General features: G+C 37.0%; 1 protein-coding gene and 1 long non-coding RNA gene across 7 annotated transcripts in view; both read left to right on the forward strand.

Annotated features, from left to right (window-relative positions):
- LOC108360521 (uncharacterized) overlaps positions 1-3504 on the forward strand; it is a 10997-nt gene extending 7493 nt beyond the window's left edge. The window contains exons 2-4 of one of the 6 annotated variants that reach the window (XR_001847131.1): positions 2893-3023; positions 3211-3282; positions 3467-3504. This is a non-coding gene — a long non-coding RNA (uncharacterized LOC108360521). Of the gene's footprint in view, positions 1-2892; positions 3100-3210; positions 3288-3466 lie in introns of those variants that run through there. The other 5 variants (XR_001847127.1, XR_001847128.1, XR_001847130.1 and 2 more) reach the window with 5 other exon arrangements.
- Positions 3505-3646: 142 nt separating this feature from the next.
- The window catches only part of drk (growth factor receptor-bound protein 2 drk), a 57751-nt gene continuing 47483 nt past the window's right edge, over positions 3647-13914 (forward strand). Inside the window, exon 1 of the mRNA XM_017612840.1 lies at positions 3647-3893. Coding sequence (XP_017468329.1) covers positions 3816-3893 — 78 coding nt within the window. The 5' untranslated portion in view covers positions 3647-3815. The remainder of the gene's footprint in view (positions 3894-13914) is intronic.

The following is a 13914-nucleotide window of genomic DNA, read 5'->3' on the forward strand; positions in this document are numbered from 1 at the left end:
CATACAAGCCAATAGGCCGGCCAGTTTTGAACTACGCAGCGCCAGTGTGGTCGCCAGGGACTAGTAGGACGCAGTGGACGAAGCTACAGACTGTACAGACACCGCACTCAGGACAGCGACAGGAATGCCTCCTGATGTCGCCCGAACACCACCTGCACGGCGAGGCGCAAATGCTCCCTGTAAAGGAGCACAATATAATGCTCTGCAAGCAGTTCCTGATTGGGAGCCACAGAAGTGGCCACCCAAGCAGAACAGCTGCTTGCAGAGGAGCCCTCGCCTAGGCACGTCAGGAGGAACCTATATGAACTGACGGACGAAGTCCAGAGGTTCATTAAGCAACCTCTGGACCCGACAGCTTACCGACAGGCCCTGAACGGCATTCACAGGGACTCAGTCTCGAGTTATGTAGACTCTAGACCTGTGAATGCCGTTCTAGGCATACCACCCCCGGACATAGACGAGACGGAGCTTCATCTGCCTCGGGAGACACGCACAACACTTGCACAACTTCGCTCCGGCTACTGCAGCAGGTTGAACTCCTACCTGAGTAGGTTGAATGAGGATGTGCCGAATGAGTGTCCGGCATGCGGAGAGACCCCACATGACTCGAAACATCTCTTCGCATGCCCAGAAAACCCGACAACCCTAACGGTCTTGTCCCTGTGGACAAACCCCACAGAAGCTGCACGCTTCCTAGGGTTGCCGTTAGTGGAACTTGACGACAACGACTGAGATACCAACCGTCCTGGGCGGGGTTGTTGTAGCCGCTACAACAACAACAACAGGACATAGTAGCGTTGGATCTGCCAAAGGCTAAAGGAAGACGATAAGACGGTCGGAGAACTATCTGAATGGTCGACATTTGTCAGTTATTTTCAGATACAAAAGCAGCAAACCAAGGATAATTGATCAGGGTTTTCCACAGGGGGGTGTCCTATTCCCGCCGTTTAATTTTAACATACCGAAGCAGTGAGTCTCGATTGTCTCCTATGCTAACGACTGCTCTAGAATGCCCGTGTGGTCGCCGGGGACTAGCAGGGCGCAGTGGACGAGGCTACCGACATGCCAGAACACCACCTGCATGACGGGATCCAGATGCTTCCCATCAATGAGCATAATATAATGCTCTGCAGGCAGTTCCTAGTAGGGTGCCTAGTGATAGAACAATACGAGTACCGAGTACAGAATATCGATACTTTCCATGAGTACTAAGTAGTATCGAGGACTCGATACTTTTTGACAAGTAATGAGTAAATATCGCGAATACCAAAAAGTATCGACGTTTTAAAACCTTGTTTAGGTAAAATTTTGTTTCAATTACTTGAAAAATGTTTAAAAATTACCCCATGGGCATAACGCTCATTTACTTCAATACTGTCATAACTCAAAAAACGAAAAATTAATATATATTTTGCTCTGGTGAGCTACTGGCAATCGCTATGAAATTTTTATACAACATAGAAGAAGAGGTAGCAGTCATGTGGACATTTGGCTCGGTTAAAACTTCTTTAATAATTGGAAAACGAATCTCGTGCCATGCCTTCGATAACACTGGTCCACACAAAAAAAGTGGTCTTTGCTGTTAACCAGACCCACATATCAACATGTATCTATTGAGGTCCATTTGACTCGTACACGTCCTAAATTTGGAGTTAATTGCGAAAATTGTGGAAAAAATGGCAAAAGCGAGTCAAACGGACCTCAGATTCAGATTCAGTGGTTCGAAATACGTGGCGGAAAGTGGGTCTGGTTAAAAGCACACACCAATTTTTTTTGTGCCGGTGTAAGGAATGGATTAGGAGGGTGGTTTTCGGTTCGATAACTTGGCAATTTTCCAGAATAACGGAGCCTTCGTTTTCCAATGTATTCTATCTTGGTTTTAAATTCGAAATCCAGCCCGCTTTCGAAGAAAATTTTTGTGAAAGGGAGCTTATCTTTCCTTTAGATAATGGCTTTAGTTGTTTTTAAAAGCTTCAAAAAAGCCTTTTGCTATAAACATTTATTTTACGCTTTTAAACTTATTGCAAGATCTTTTCAAAAACTCCGTTAGAAATGCTTGTTAGATCAGACTTCAGCTATTAAAAGCAATGTCTATTCAATTTACAAAAAGAAATAGGTCATATGTATATTTATGTAAACAAAGCAATCTGATTTCTGTTAACTTTTCGCGTTTGCCCTAAAAATACTTGGAAGTACGAGTATTATCGATACTTTTTTGCAAATATGAGTACTGGCAGCGATTCTTTTTTAGAATAGTACTAGTATCGATACTTTTCTAAAAAGTTCTATCACTAAGGGTGCCATAAAAACCCTCTGGACCCGACTGCATACCGACAGGTCATAAAAGTCGGTCTCGACTTATGTACATCGATTCCCGACCTGTGAATGCCGTTTTAGGCACACAACCACCCGACGTGGACAGGACAGAGCTTTTTTGCCTCGCGAGACTCGCATCACAATATCCCAACTTCGCTCTGGCTACTGCAGCAGGATATACTTGTACCTGTAGCAGAGTGAACGCAGATTTGGCCAGTTGGTGTAAGGCATGCGGAGAGTCGCCACATGACTCACGGCACTGCTTCGCATGCTCCCGAAAAAAATAAAAAAAGATTTGAATAATTTTGAGATTTATTTCACCATCTGGCACTGCCGTCACTTTGGGGATACAGAGTTGATTGAGCTCAACGCTGTCATTGCATAGCTAGCGCGCTCCGCACCCAATCGCTGGATGGTAGGTAGGGAGGTAGGCGGCCGGCAATGGAGCATACACCGATGTGCTGATTTCGTTGCTCAGCTTGTTGGTTCATTCTTCGAAGCTATGTCGTGCGGGCGCTACACGTACTAATGTATTCTTTCTCTAAACTCACACATGCAAATTCTATTCGTCTACAGTTCCCCTAAAATAGAACAAATGTGAAACTGAAGCAAAAAGATCGTAAAATAATTGTAAAATATCAAACAAACTTGTTGGCGTGTTCAGAGCGTTTAAAAAAGAAAACAAGTGTTTGCCAAATTAGTAAAATGTAAAATGTAGAAATAAGTACAAGTAAAAAGTGCGGGTTTCTCTTGGTGGGCAACAAGTGCGTGAATTCGTTGAAAGTAACGAGTTTTTTTAATTTTCTTTAATAAAAAATACGCCGCAAAGAGGAAGTTAAACGTATTTTATTGCAGTTATTTTTAATATGAAAATCAAATTCTTTGTTTTTGTAGAATAAAAAAAGATCAGTGAAGCGCGAACAAGCACAAGCAGCTAAAAAAAGCTGAATTTACTTACAAAAATACGTAAATATATTTTCAATTTACTAATCTTAATAAAAGAAAAACACCAAATTTTAGCAGTAACTAAATAAAAAATAATAATTAAAAAACTCAAATTCATATAAAAGCAAACAACGAAGGCTGACATAAAAAAAAAATCTTTTTAACAAAACACAATAAAAACCACTAAAAATAATTTATTTAAAAGAAAAATCTAGACGGAAATCATTGTAAGCTGCACNCACATTTTTGCGAATTTCTCGGAAACCAAAGGAACACCTAAATTAATTTTGGAGGCCCTAATTAACACCTAAAAGACACCTAATTCCTAGCTAATTTTTATTGATTTTTGGCGACTTGGGTCAGCTAGGTTTATGGACGTTGCACATACACGTTTATTGAGCGATCTATATTAAGCACAAAATTATTAAACAAAAACAACAATCGAGATAGATTAAAGCAACTGTATAATTAATTTGCCAAGTAGCAGCAGCAGCAACAAAAGTAACTTTAATTCATAACGCAAACAAATCACAAAAAAAAAAACAACAACAAGCATGGAAGCAATTGCCAAACACGACTTCTCAGCAACTGCCGATGACGAATTGAGTTTTCGCAAAAGCCAAATTTTAAAGGTAAGTGGCCAGCTGATAAAATGTGTATGTATACATAATAAAAATACCAATGTTTTATTTTTTTTATTTTGCTTATATGTGTCATTGGGTGGATGGGTGGGCTGTGTAGTCAAGCATGCCAGAGGTCAGCTGGCACCGTTGCAAACAGCACAAAAAAAAAATTATGTTGCAGCTGATAAGGGTTTTGTTTGTTTTCGAATGAAATTAAATGTGGTACATCTTGATTTCGTGTTCTTCCTTTGAGTAATTTGGAGCTTTGTGTAGCAAAAAGAAATACTTATTTTTGACTCGCGGGTCCAAGGCGTGGCTCCTGTTGTTGTTGTTGTTATTGTAACAGCATACAAATTCCGCAAAGAGATTTTGGGGAGTGTTGCTGCAGTGACAGTGCTTGGCCAGATATAAATCTGGGTCGTTCCGGTTACGTAGACCCGACTGTCGTGGGAACGTGCCTTCTGTTGTCTTCTATCCTGCTAGTCGATTAGATAATTCATAGGCTTAAACGAAACCAGTCCTGCGAAAGAACTGTCCGTAAAGCGCTGGAGCTGTGTAAAGTTGTTTGACGAAGACATTGCAGCATCATCTCTCCCGCAGTAACTAAAACGATGGACATGAACTACTTACATGAGTGGTCGACAGTCCACCTTCAGACCATTAGAGTTCATATACATACAGAGTGGTATCCTATCTAAGCTATTGGTAAACTTCCAGATCTCGAAACTTTCTCAGCCACCGGAGACCGGTTTCCTTGATCTGATATGCTGACGTTTGTGTTCGAAGAGAAACGGCTATCGCTCGGAACTTTCTCACTTCCTCACCGTATGGAGCCTAATCCTCTCCGCGATGAAATTAACGCATAATAGAGGGAGATCAATCGTTTAGTCTAATTACGGTCAAGATATTGTAGCTGCCTCAATATCAACCTGTCCAGACTCGACCCAGATATCCCTAATAAGTGCCCGGCATGTGAAGACTCCCTCCATGACACCTCGGGTGGTGAATAACTTGAAAATCTTAGGGGTTACCTTTGACAGAGCGCCACACTCCGGACGAGATGCCTTCTGATGTCGCCCAAAACCACCTACACAGCGAGGCCGCTTTGCTCGCAGTCCAGGACATAACATCATGCTTAGTAAACAGTTTCTAATTCGCTGCTACGCACAGGCACTTGCTGGGAGCACAGCCACCTCCCATGTATGTACATCACAAGGCATCTCTTCGAACTCAGGGACGCGATAGAGACACATTTCACTCAACCATTGGATCCGACAGTGTACCGACAAGCCATTAATGGCACTCGCAGCGAGTCCCTCACCAACTTCGGTGACTACCGATAGCAGAGGAAGAGCTTCAGCTGTCGCGATGGACCAGCGCGATTCTAGCTCAATTAAAGTCTGAATACTCCAGTCGACTCCCAAAAACCAAACAACATATGTGCGGCTTGTAAAGCATCCCGCCACGACTCCAAACTCCTATTCTCTTCACCTTTCCACTTAAACCCCTTAAGCTAACATCCTTCTCCCGTAGGTTTTACCCCATCGAAACAGCGTTTTTCCTGGGCCTACCGTTATTTGAGGTTGACGACAGTCAAGGCAGGGTTTCACATTGGCATCAATCGGGAGCCGGATCTCACTCCCAACTCAACAATCTTCAGAAATCGGGTGATAGGGTGATCGTCAGGCTGGCGAATAGCTAAACTCATTGTTCCCAGAAGAACAGACGAGCTGTGGGAAAAACTTACATCTGACGTTACGAAGCGAGAAACGGTTCTTACTGGTCATTAACCGTTTGGTGCCAACGCCAGAAAGCTGGGCATTGCCTACAATAAATTCGATAGAAGCTGCGGTACCGAAAATGAACAGTAGAGTGAAGTGTAGTATGCACTGTCCGAACGTAAACTACCTCATAAAACTGCCAACCACATGGAAACCTGTTATATGTTTCAATAACTGCTGGTCAGAGTCCTTACCCTATTTTCAGCACTGTTGAAGGGCATTCCTAGCACCAATTATTTCAAGACTTATGCTGGAATTCCGCTTGGCATCAAATGGCAAAAATTATACTAACAAAGTTTGGCATTCAAAAATATTCATGTCATTACGTTAAAATAATGGCTAGTGTTCTATCGATGATTTCAAAATACATAATCGTCACCCCATCTACATAAGAAAAATTTTTATTCCGTTAAAGTTTATTTTCGTTAAATTCCTATCAGCGATAACTATAGAAATCACGCTATCGATAAAAATCGATAAGCGCGCTAAATAGATATATACGTAATGAATGTATAATAATTGAGAATAAAATAACGATATCTATTTCGAAAAATATGTCAAGAAATATAACGTTATAGATATATAAAAGTATATCGATTGATATTTCTGGAAAAAATTTATTGTAAATTATCGCGAGATGTTATCGATAACTGTAAATGCATCGATAACGATACCGTTCGATAGTTCAACAAAAACTGGTTTTTAGATCGATATGTTTTCGATTAATTCCAAATAGATATATAAGTCCCACCCCCCTCAGTGCAATTTCACTATGTCTTTATCAGCGATAACGGTAGCTGTCACATTATTGATAACAGAGATAAATAGATAATGAAGAAGAATGAATATATATTATTTGAGATAAAAAAGCGATAAAATATATCGTGAGAGATATCTAAAAGTTTATGGTCAACGATATTGTTTGTGACTTACTTCAATACAAAAATTTATGTATATTTTCCCGAGAAGATATCGATAACTAAATCCGTTTATAAGAATATCGATAACGATATCGTTCGATAATTCAACAAAATTGGGCTTATTAATTTCACAGTGCTGGTTAAATAATGAAAAAGTAAGTACCAAAGGATTTGAAAAAGTTGGTTGCCATTTCTTTCTTGTCTCAATTTCTAATTTCGTGTTTTCACACGAAAACATATTTTCCAAAGTTAACGGAGCGGGAAGGGGAGGGGATGGGAGGAGTTTACTAGCTTTATATATATGTATATGTTTATATATATGTATATATATATATGTTTTATATATATATACATATATGTTTTATATACATATGTTTTTATATACATACATACATATATGTTTGGAGGTATGAAAATTGATTTGATATTAATTCACATTTTGACCTCTTTTAATGAATGCAATTGGTCTCATTCCCGTCACTTTTTGAGTGTTGCACTGAGTTATTACACCGATAAGTTTTCGATGAACTCCAAATATATACATAATCGCACCCCTTAAGATACTATTATTCTTCCGTTAACTTTCTATTTTTTTTAAACCCTTATCAGCGATAACGATAGCAATCACTTTATCGATAAAAAACGATAACAGTGATACAAACATATATAATATAGATAAATAAATGGACAATAATTGAGATTAAAGAATCTAAATTTATTTCTATAAATACAAATGTCAAAAACATATTGTCAAAGGTATATAAAGTATATCGATAACATTATCGTTCGATATTTATATAAAAAATAACGATATATTCGCACATCCTTCTACACTTAAGTTAAAATTATTCTTCCGTTAACATTTTTTTTAATTCTCAGCTATAACGATAGCAATCGCTTTATCGATATAAAAAAATATAGCAGAGATAAATAGATAATATAGATAAATGAACGGCTATCTAATAATTGAGAAAAAATCGATATTTATTTCGATTAAAATGTACTTCAAAAACTTTTTGTTTAAGATGTGCATATACATATCGATAACAATATTGTTTGATGCTTCAATAAAAAAGATATCGATAACAATAAATGCATCAATAATGATATCGTTAAACAATTCACCAAAATTGGTTTACGGATTGTTATATCTATAAGTTATCGATAACTATAAATATGTCGATAACAATATATTGGCTATAAATCAGTAAAAGTGTTGATAAGTGATGAGAACATAGTCACCTCATCTCGCATAAAATCTAGTGAGTGCCACGAATTGACTTACTTCATTTGCGCTTAAAGTAAGCCAAAAAGCAAGTAATTAAATCACGCACTTTAATTTAAATAAACTTTAGCTCAACAACAGTAATATGAATATAGCAGAATCGTTATCCATTCAACACATAAGAGTATTACCAACGAAGACCACCTGCTGCTGCGTGGGGAGAGGAATACAAAACACACTCGTGCACACAAACATACACATTTTAACATTATAAATAAATTTTTGTTCAGTCCGTTGTCTGTTGGTCGAATACAACACGTATGCCATATAAATAAAATACATTCTGGTATTCATTGCATGACTCAGTTTTGTGCATAAGCTTTACATTTCTACACAAGTATTCGCACATCCATAGGTACGTTATCGTCGTTAAGCTTCTAAGAAGTGAATGTTGGCGAAGTCCCATGTGAGCACTCAACACTCACTCGCTGACTTATCCAACAACTGGCTTAGAAAATGCTCCTCAGTCTTCCAGTTATTCATATGCAAATCTGCATGGCAACAACAATAACAACCACAATAGAACGAGTTCAACGTCATCGCCATATAGCCCCATCTCTAGTCACAGCTAGCTAGCCAGTCGGCGAGGCAAGCAGCCGTTGGAGCCAAAATCGACGTGTGTTTTGCCAGCTCGTTAAGGTGAAAAGTAAATGCATGCAGAGTTCAAGAGATTTTCTACACAGCGAAATGGCAACAAAATAAAAACAAAACAAAAAAACAGAATGTAGAAAAGAAAGCATTTTAAAGCAAAAAGCGGAATAAAAAGCTAGAGAAAAATTCATAGTTTTGTGGGAAAGAACAGCTTTTGGGGTCTTTTTTGTAATTTTCTACTTCATCAGCGTAATTCAATTCGAGTTGTCAACAAGCAGCGCAGGGTGACTAGTATATGCAGCTTCGTTTGTCCACCTCATATTCCTTCTCTGCCGCACACTCTTTTTCATTTTACCGACTTATTAAATTTAAGTTCGTCGCAAACCCTAGACACTTGTTAATCTGTTGCTTACTCGGAACTTGAAATTAATACTTCAACACACCGCACAGCCACCCACTGAATCACCCACTTATGTAGTCAACTAAGCACAGGTAACTTCTATAGTTGTGGCATACTTTGAAGTTGACGAAGGCAAGAAAATTGTGAAATACGCTTTAGGGTAGATAAGTTTTAAACTTTTCATTTTTCATGCTTAGCTAGAGTGTAAAATCAAAGCTAGAAAACTTGAGCTAAACATTTTTCTTTTTTCGAACGAAAATTAATTGAGTGTAATTGCAATTAATGCGAGCGAATGCTTTTGCGTTCCGCAATTTTTCGTTGTGACACAAGGTTTTATATCGTCGATGTTTGTTGTTGCAAATTATTTTATTTTAGTTGCTTATTGTTGACGTGGATTTCGTTTTGGGTACATTATTTTTAGTTTTCTTCTTATCAAGTGAATTGCACTTGAGTACTCGCCGCTACTTTTGAATTATGTCTTGGAAGTGACGTGGGTCGACTGGTGGTCAAAAATATTTTGGGTGGCTTAAACTGGTGGGTGTGTCTCTTTTTTCCTTGGGTATGCTGAATTCACTAACTGCTTTAAAATGCTATTTTAAAGAGGTTTTCAAAATGATTTAATTTTGTTGAAATTGTGAAAGAAAAAACAAATACCTTTGGCTGAAATTTTTACACATATACAGGCATGCTACAAATAATAGGGGTAAAGTTTTTTTTTTGAAAACGGTCGACAGGCAGCGGCAAGCCTCTGAGTGTATTCAGCTATGAAAACAGCTTCTCGTAAAAAATACCATCGCCCTTCTTAGTCGGCGTAAAACTGTAAGTCCCTCCTCTTTGTATAACAACATCAAGGCGCACGCCACAAATCGGAGGAGAAGCTCGGCCAAACACTAGCATATTGTAGCCGTCATCGATTCGCCAACAGTTAGCGAGTGGCGAAACGAACGAACACAATGAGGTACAACCAAACTCGCTATCGTCTATCCGTGCTAGCTAACTTTGTTGTTGCTTTCACATGCAAAATTTTTCGTTAAGCGACCTGAACTCAAACATAGCAAGCAGCGAAGTGGCGAATCGATGACGGCTTGTGTAAGCCCCAATCTGTTACTCTGTAAGATATTTTTATTTTTATTTTTTTGGGAATTGCTGAAACTAAGTTTTTCTGAAAGTATGAATTGTATATAGAAAAGTAATCTCTCAGTTTTCCCAGGTTGGGGATTTTAAGATATTTTTCGATTTGAAGTGGGTCTGGTACGATACGTCGAAATTTAAATTGTCGAAACTAAAAACACGGAAAAAAAATGTCAAAAAAAATTGTTAGAAAATCAAGAATGTCGAGAAAAAAATTGTCGAAAGGAAAAATGTCGAAAACAAAAAATGTCGAAAATAAAAATGTCGAAAAAAAATATCGAAATAATGTAATGAATGATGTGTAAAATTCGCGCGAATTTTACACATCATTCATTACATTATTTCAACAGGTTGATTTATTTAAGTTAAATTCCACTAATCCTATGTACTAATATAATAAATGTGAAAGTTTGTGAGTGAGTATGTTTGTTGCTCGTTCACGCTAAAACGTCTGGATATATTTCAATTTCACAGCCAGAATAAACAGAATGCGATTGAAATATACGTTAACATATCATCAGGAACGTTCTAAAGAATAAGTAAACAAAAAAGTTTATTCCAAACGTTCAGAATGAATAAAGAAATGCAGCTATAATATACTAACATATAAAATATTTTTTGGAGTTGCCTCCTCTTTCAAAAAAAAACCCGATTAATTAACAAGTTTAACAAAATATTAGCAAGCGAAAGCGGTTCAGAAACTATATATTTCGGAAGTATTTTGTAATAGGGTTGCCGCCTGTTAAAAAAGTTTAAATCAATTCTTTGAAAAAGTTTAAACGAAATATTTTAATGTGGGTATCAAACGAGAATGCTTTATTGTAGAAATATTTTTAGAGAGTTGCCATCTTTTCAAAAAGTTAAAATCAATTTAAATAACACGTTAAAAAATTTTTTTCTGCGTAATTTTGCAGAACTTTCTTTATCCATCTTAGGAACTCTAGAACATTTGAAAATCTACTCAGAACACTTTTAATTTTTATTTTTTTCACACATTCAACTTTTTCGACTTTTTTTCGACAATTTACGCGTTTTGCATTTTTTTTGACCTTATTCATTTCGAAAGCATACGATTTCGACATTTTGCGTTTCGGTTAAACATTATTTCGAGATTTAAAAAATTTTTAAATTTCGACATTTCTCTTTCGACATTTTTATTTTCGACTTATCGTACGGATCCTTTTGAAGTTGGAGGTCGCTGAGCAGCAAATGAAAGTGATTTACATGCAAATTTGTATATATTCAAAAGGCCTTTCTGGGTTTTTGGGGTCCAATGAATCTGAACTTGCAACTTTTTTTTACCAAAAAGGGCCGCGTAGGGTGCGTTTTGATGCAAAACATGTATGGAAAAGTGGATACAATGTTTTTAATTTGTGTCCATCTTTCAAATTACCAACTATTTATGTCCAATTTTTAAAACATCATGTCTTGCTTTTAAATGACCAAAAATTACGCCCAGATCTTCAATAACAAAAATGTATGTCCAGTTTTTAAAATATCCAAAATGTATGTCCAGTTTTCAAATGACCATGAAACTATGCCCAGTTTTTAAATGACCAAGAATTTATATACTACAGCTGTCAAATAATAACAAATTTTTGTCTCGTATTGAAAATTTCCAAAATATGTGTTAAATTTTCAAATACTCAGGTGTCAAAATAACCAAAATGTATGTCCAGTTTTCAAATGACCAGAAAACTATGCCTATTTTCACAATTTCCAAAAATTTAAAGGGACCTAAAGTTTTACGCCGCCTCCGAAGGGTAAACTCGAAGATTTGCCATTACCTGTCGAGAGGCGACTGCTATTAGAAAAAAAACTTTTGTTTTTGATTGTTGCTTGGGCCAAGAATCGAACCCTGGAGCTACCTGCGCACCTTTAACCACTCGACCCCGGCGACCGCCTAGTCTATACGAAATACGTTTGCAATAAAGTTGAGTGTTCTCATTGCCTCTGTATTCCAATGTATTCGACCTGCTGAGCTCTACCGCGTTTTACATGATTTAGTCTGTTCCTTTGAACTCCGGACTAAAACCTGTGGAACTGTCAAACTACAATTTTACTCTCTCAAGTGAGAGTAAAAGGAGAACAGATGCAGAAGTGCACGGGAACGCCACTATTTCCTGTAAAAACGTCAGTCGGTTTGTTTACATGTCGTTGGTACAACACTGATTTGGCTGAAATATCACTAAATAATTATTAAATTATTTCGTTGTTTACTTCCATTTTTTAACAAATCTATATATTAATACGCTAACATAAATTTTGTCTCCGTTCGTTTGGCGATTCTACCGAACCGATTTCAGAACCAAGAACACCGTTGGAAAGGCATTTTTTTATGGTTTCGCGATTGGTTGAAAATTACGGCCAAACCATCGTTTAAACATTTTCGTATTGTGTATGGATGTTGCTGCAACATGTTCAATTTGACATGTTTCGCCTGTTGTTTCACTACACATTTGAAATACCTCTCTGAACTTGGCAGGACAACTTTTTCTCAAAGCAAAAATTCCTATCGCATAATTTGCCGTTAATTATCCGTAAATTATCCGTGAAAAGAATAATTTTGCCGCGGACATATTTTAAAAAATATCGAGTGCCCTGCTAACTTCCGTGGAAGTTAGCAGGGCACCTTCTGAAAACCAATGAAGGAAACCAGCTAAACCCAAACTAACTATCTGATAATTTGCCGTAAATTATCCGTTGTTTATCCGTGAAAAGAATTATTTTGCCGCGGAAACATTTTAAAAAATATCGCGTGCCCTGCTAACTTCCGTGGAAGTTAGCAGGGCACCTTCTGAAAACCAATAAAGGAAACCAGCTAAACCCAAACTAACTATCTGATAATTTGCCGTAAATTATCCGTTGTTTATCCGTGAAAAGAATTATCTTGCGGCTGACACATTTTAAAAAATATCGCGTGCCCTGCTAACTTCCGCGCACCTTCTGACAACCAATAAAGGAAACCAGCTAAATCCAAACTAACTATCTGATAATTTGCCGTAAATTATCCCCTAAAAGAATTATATAAAGATAAATATGAAGAAAAGAATGAAGATGAAGATCGATTTTCTTATCGATGTAAAACTCGATATTATACATATTTGTATCGATATAACAATCGATATTGCTATCGATAAAATAATCGATATTATTATTGATACTGTTATTGATTAAATAACCGATATTGTAATCGACATAATAATCGATATAATAATCGGTATTGTTATCGATACAATACTGGATATTGTTATCGGTATAATAATCGATTAAATAATAGATTTTGTTATCGATTTAGTAATTTATATTGTTATCGATATGTACAATAATCGATACTTATGGTTGTTATATTTATCGATCGATTTTGCAATCGTTGTATTTTTCTATATGTTAATGGATATTGTTAACGGTATTTTTATCGACACAGTTATGAACAGGGTTATCGATATAATAATCGGAACATGGAATGTGATCACATTACACGGCATCACATTATATCACATGATATGAAGAGACATCACATGATTCACATGATATTACATCACATAATATGATATCACATCACACGATATCACGTGACATGACATCATAGGATATGACATCACATATGCCATGACATCACAAGACTTGGCATCACATGATGGGACATCGTATGACATGACATGGTATTACATGACGTAGCATCACATGATATGACATCATATGACATGACATCAGAGGATATGACAACACATGACATGATATCCAATCACATCACATAAAATCACGTTACATCTTATCACGTCATCGCACCTCATCTCATCTACGTGAATAGAAAAAGAAAAGGATATAACCAAAGATGTGAAAGATAAAAACAAAGATGAAGACCAATCCAAAATTTCCGTATTTGTGTATGGTTGTTTTTGTAACCTGTTCAATTTAA

Source organism: Rhagoletis zephyria, unplaced genomic scaffold (genome assembly GCF_001687245.7).
Source record: "Rhagoletis zephyria isolate East Lansing unplaced genomic scaffold, Rhagoletis_zephyria_1.1 Rzeph_scaffold_00016, whole genome shotgun sequence".
In the NCBI taxonomy this organism is placed as follows: Eukaryota; Metazoa; Arthropoda; class Insecta; order Diptera; family Tephritidae; genus Rhagoletis; species Rhagoletis zephyria.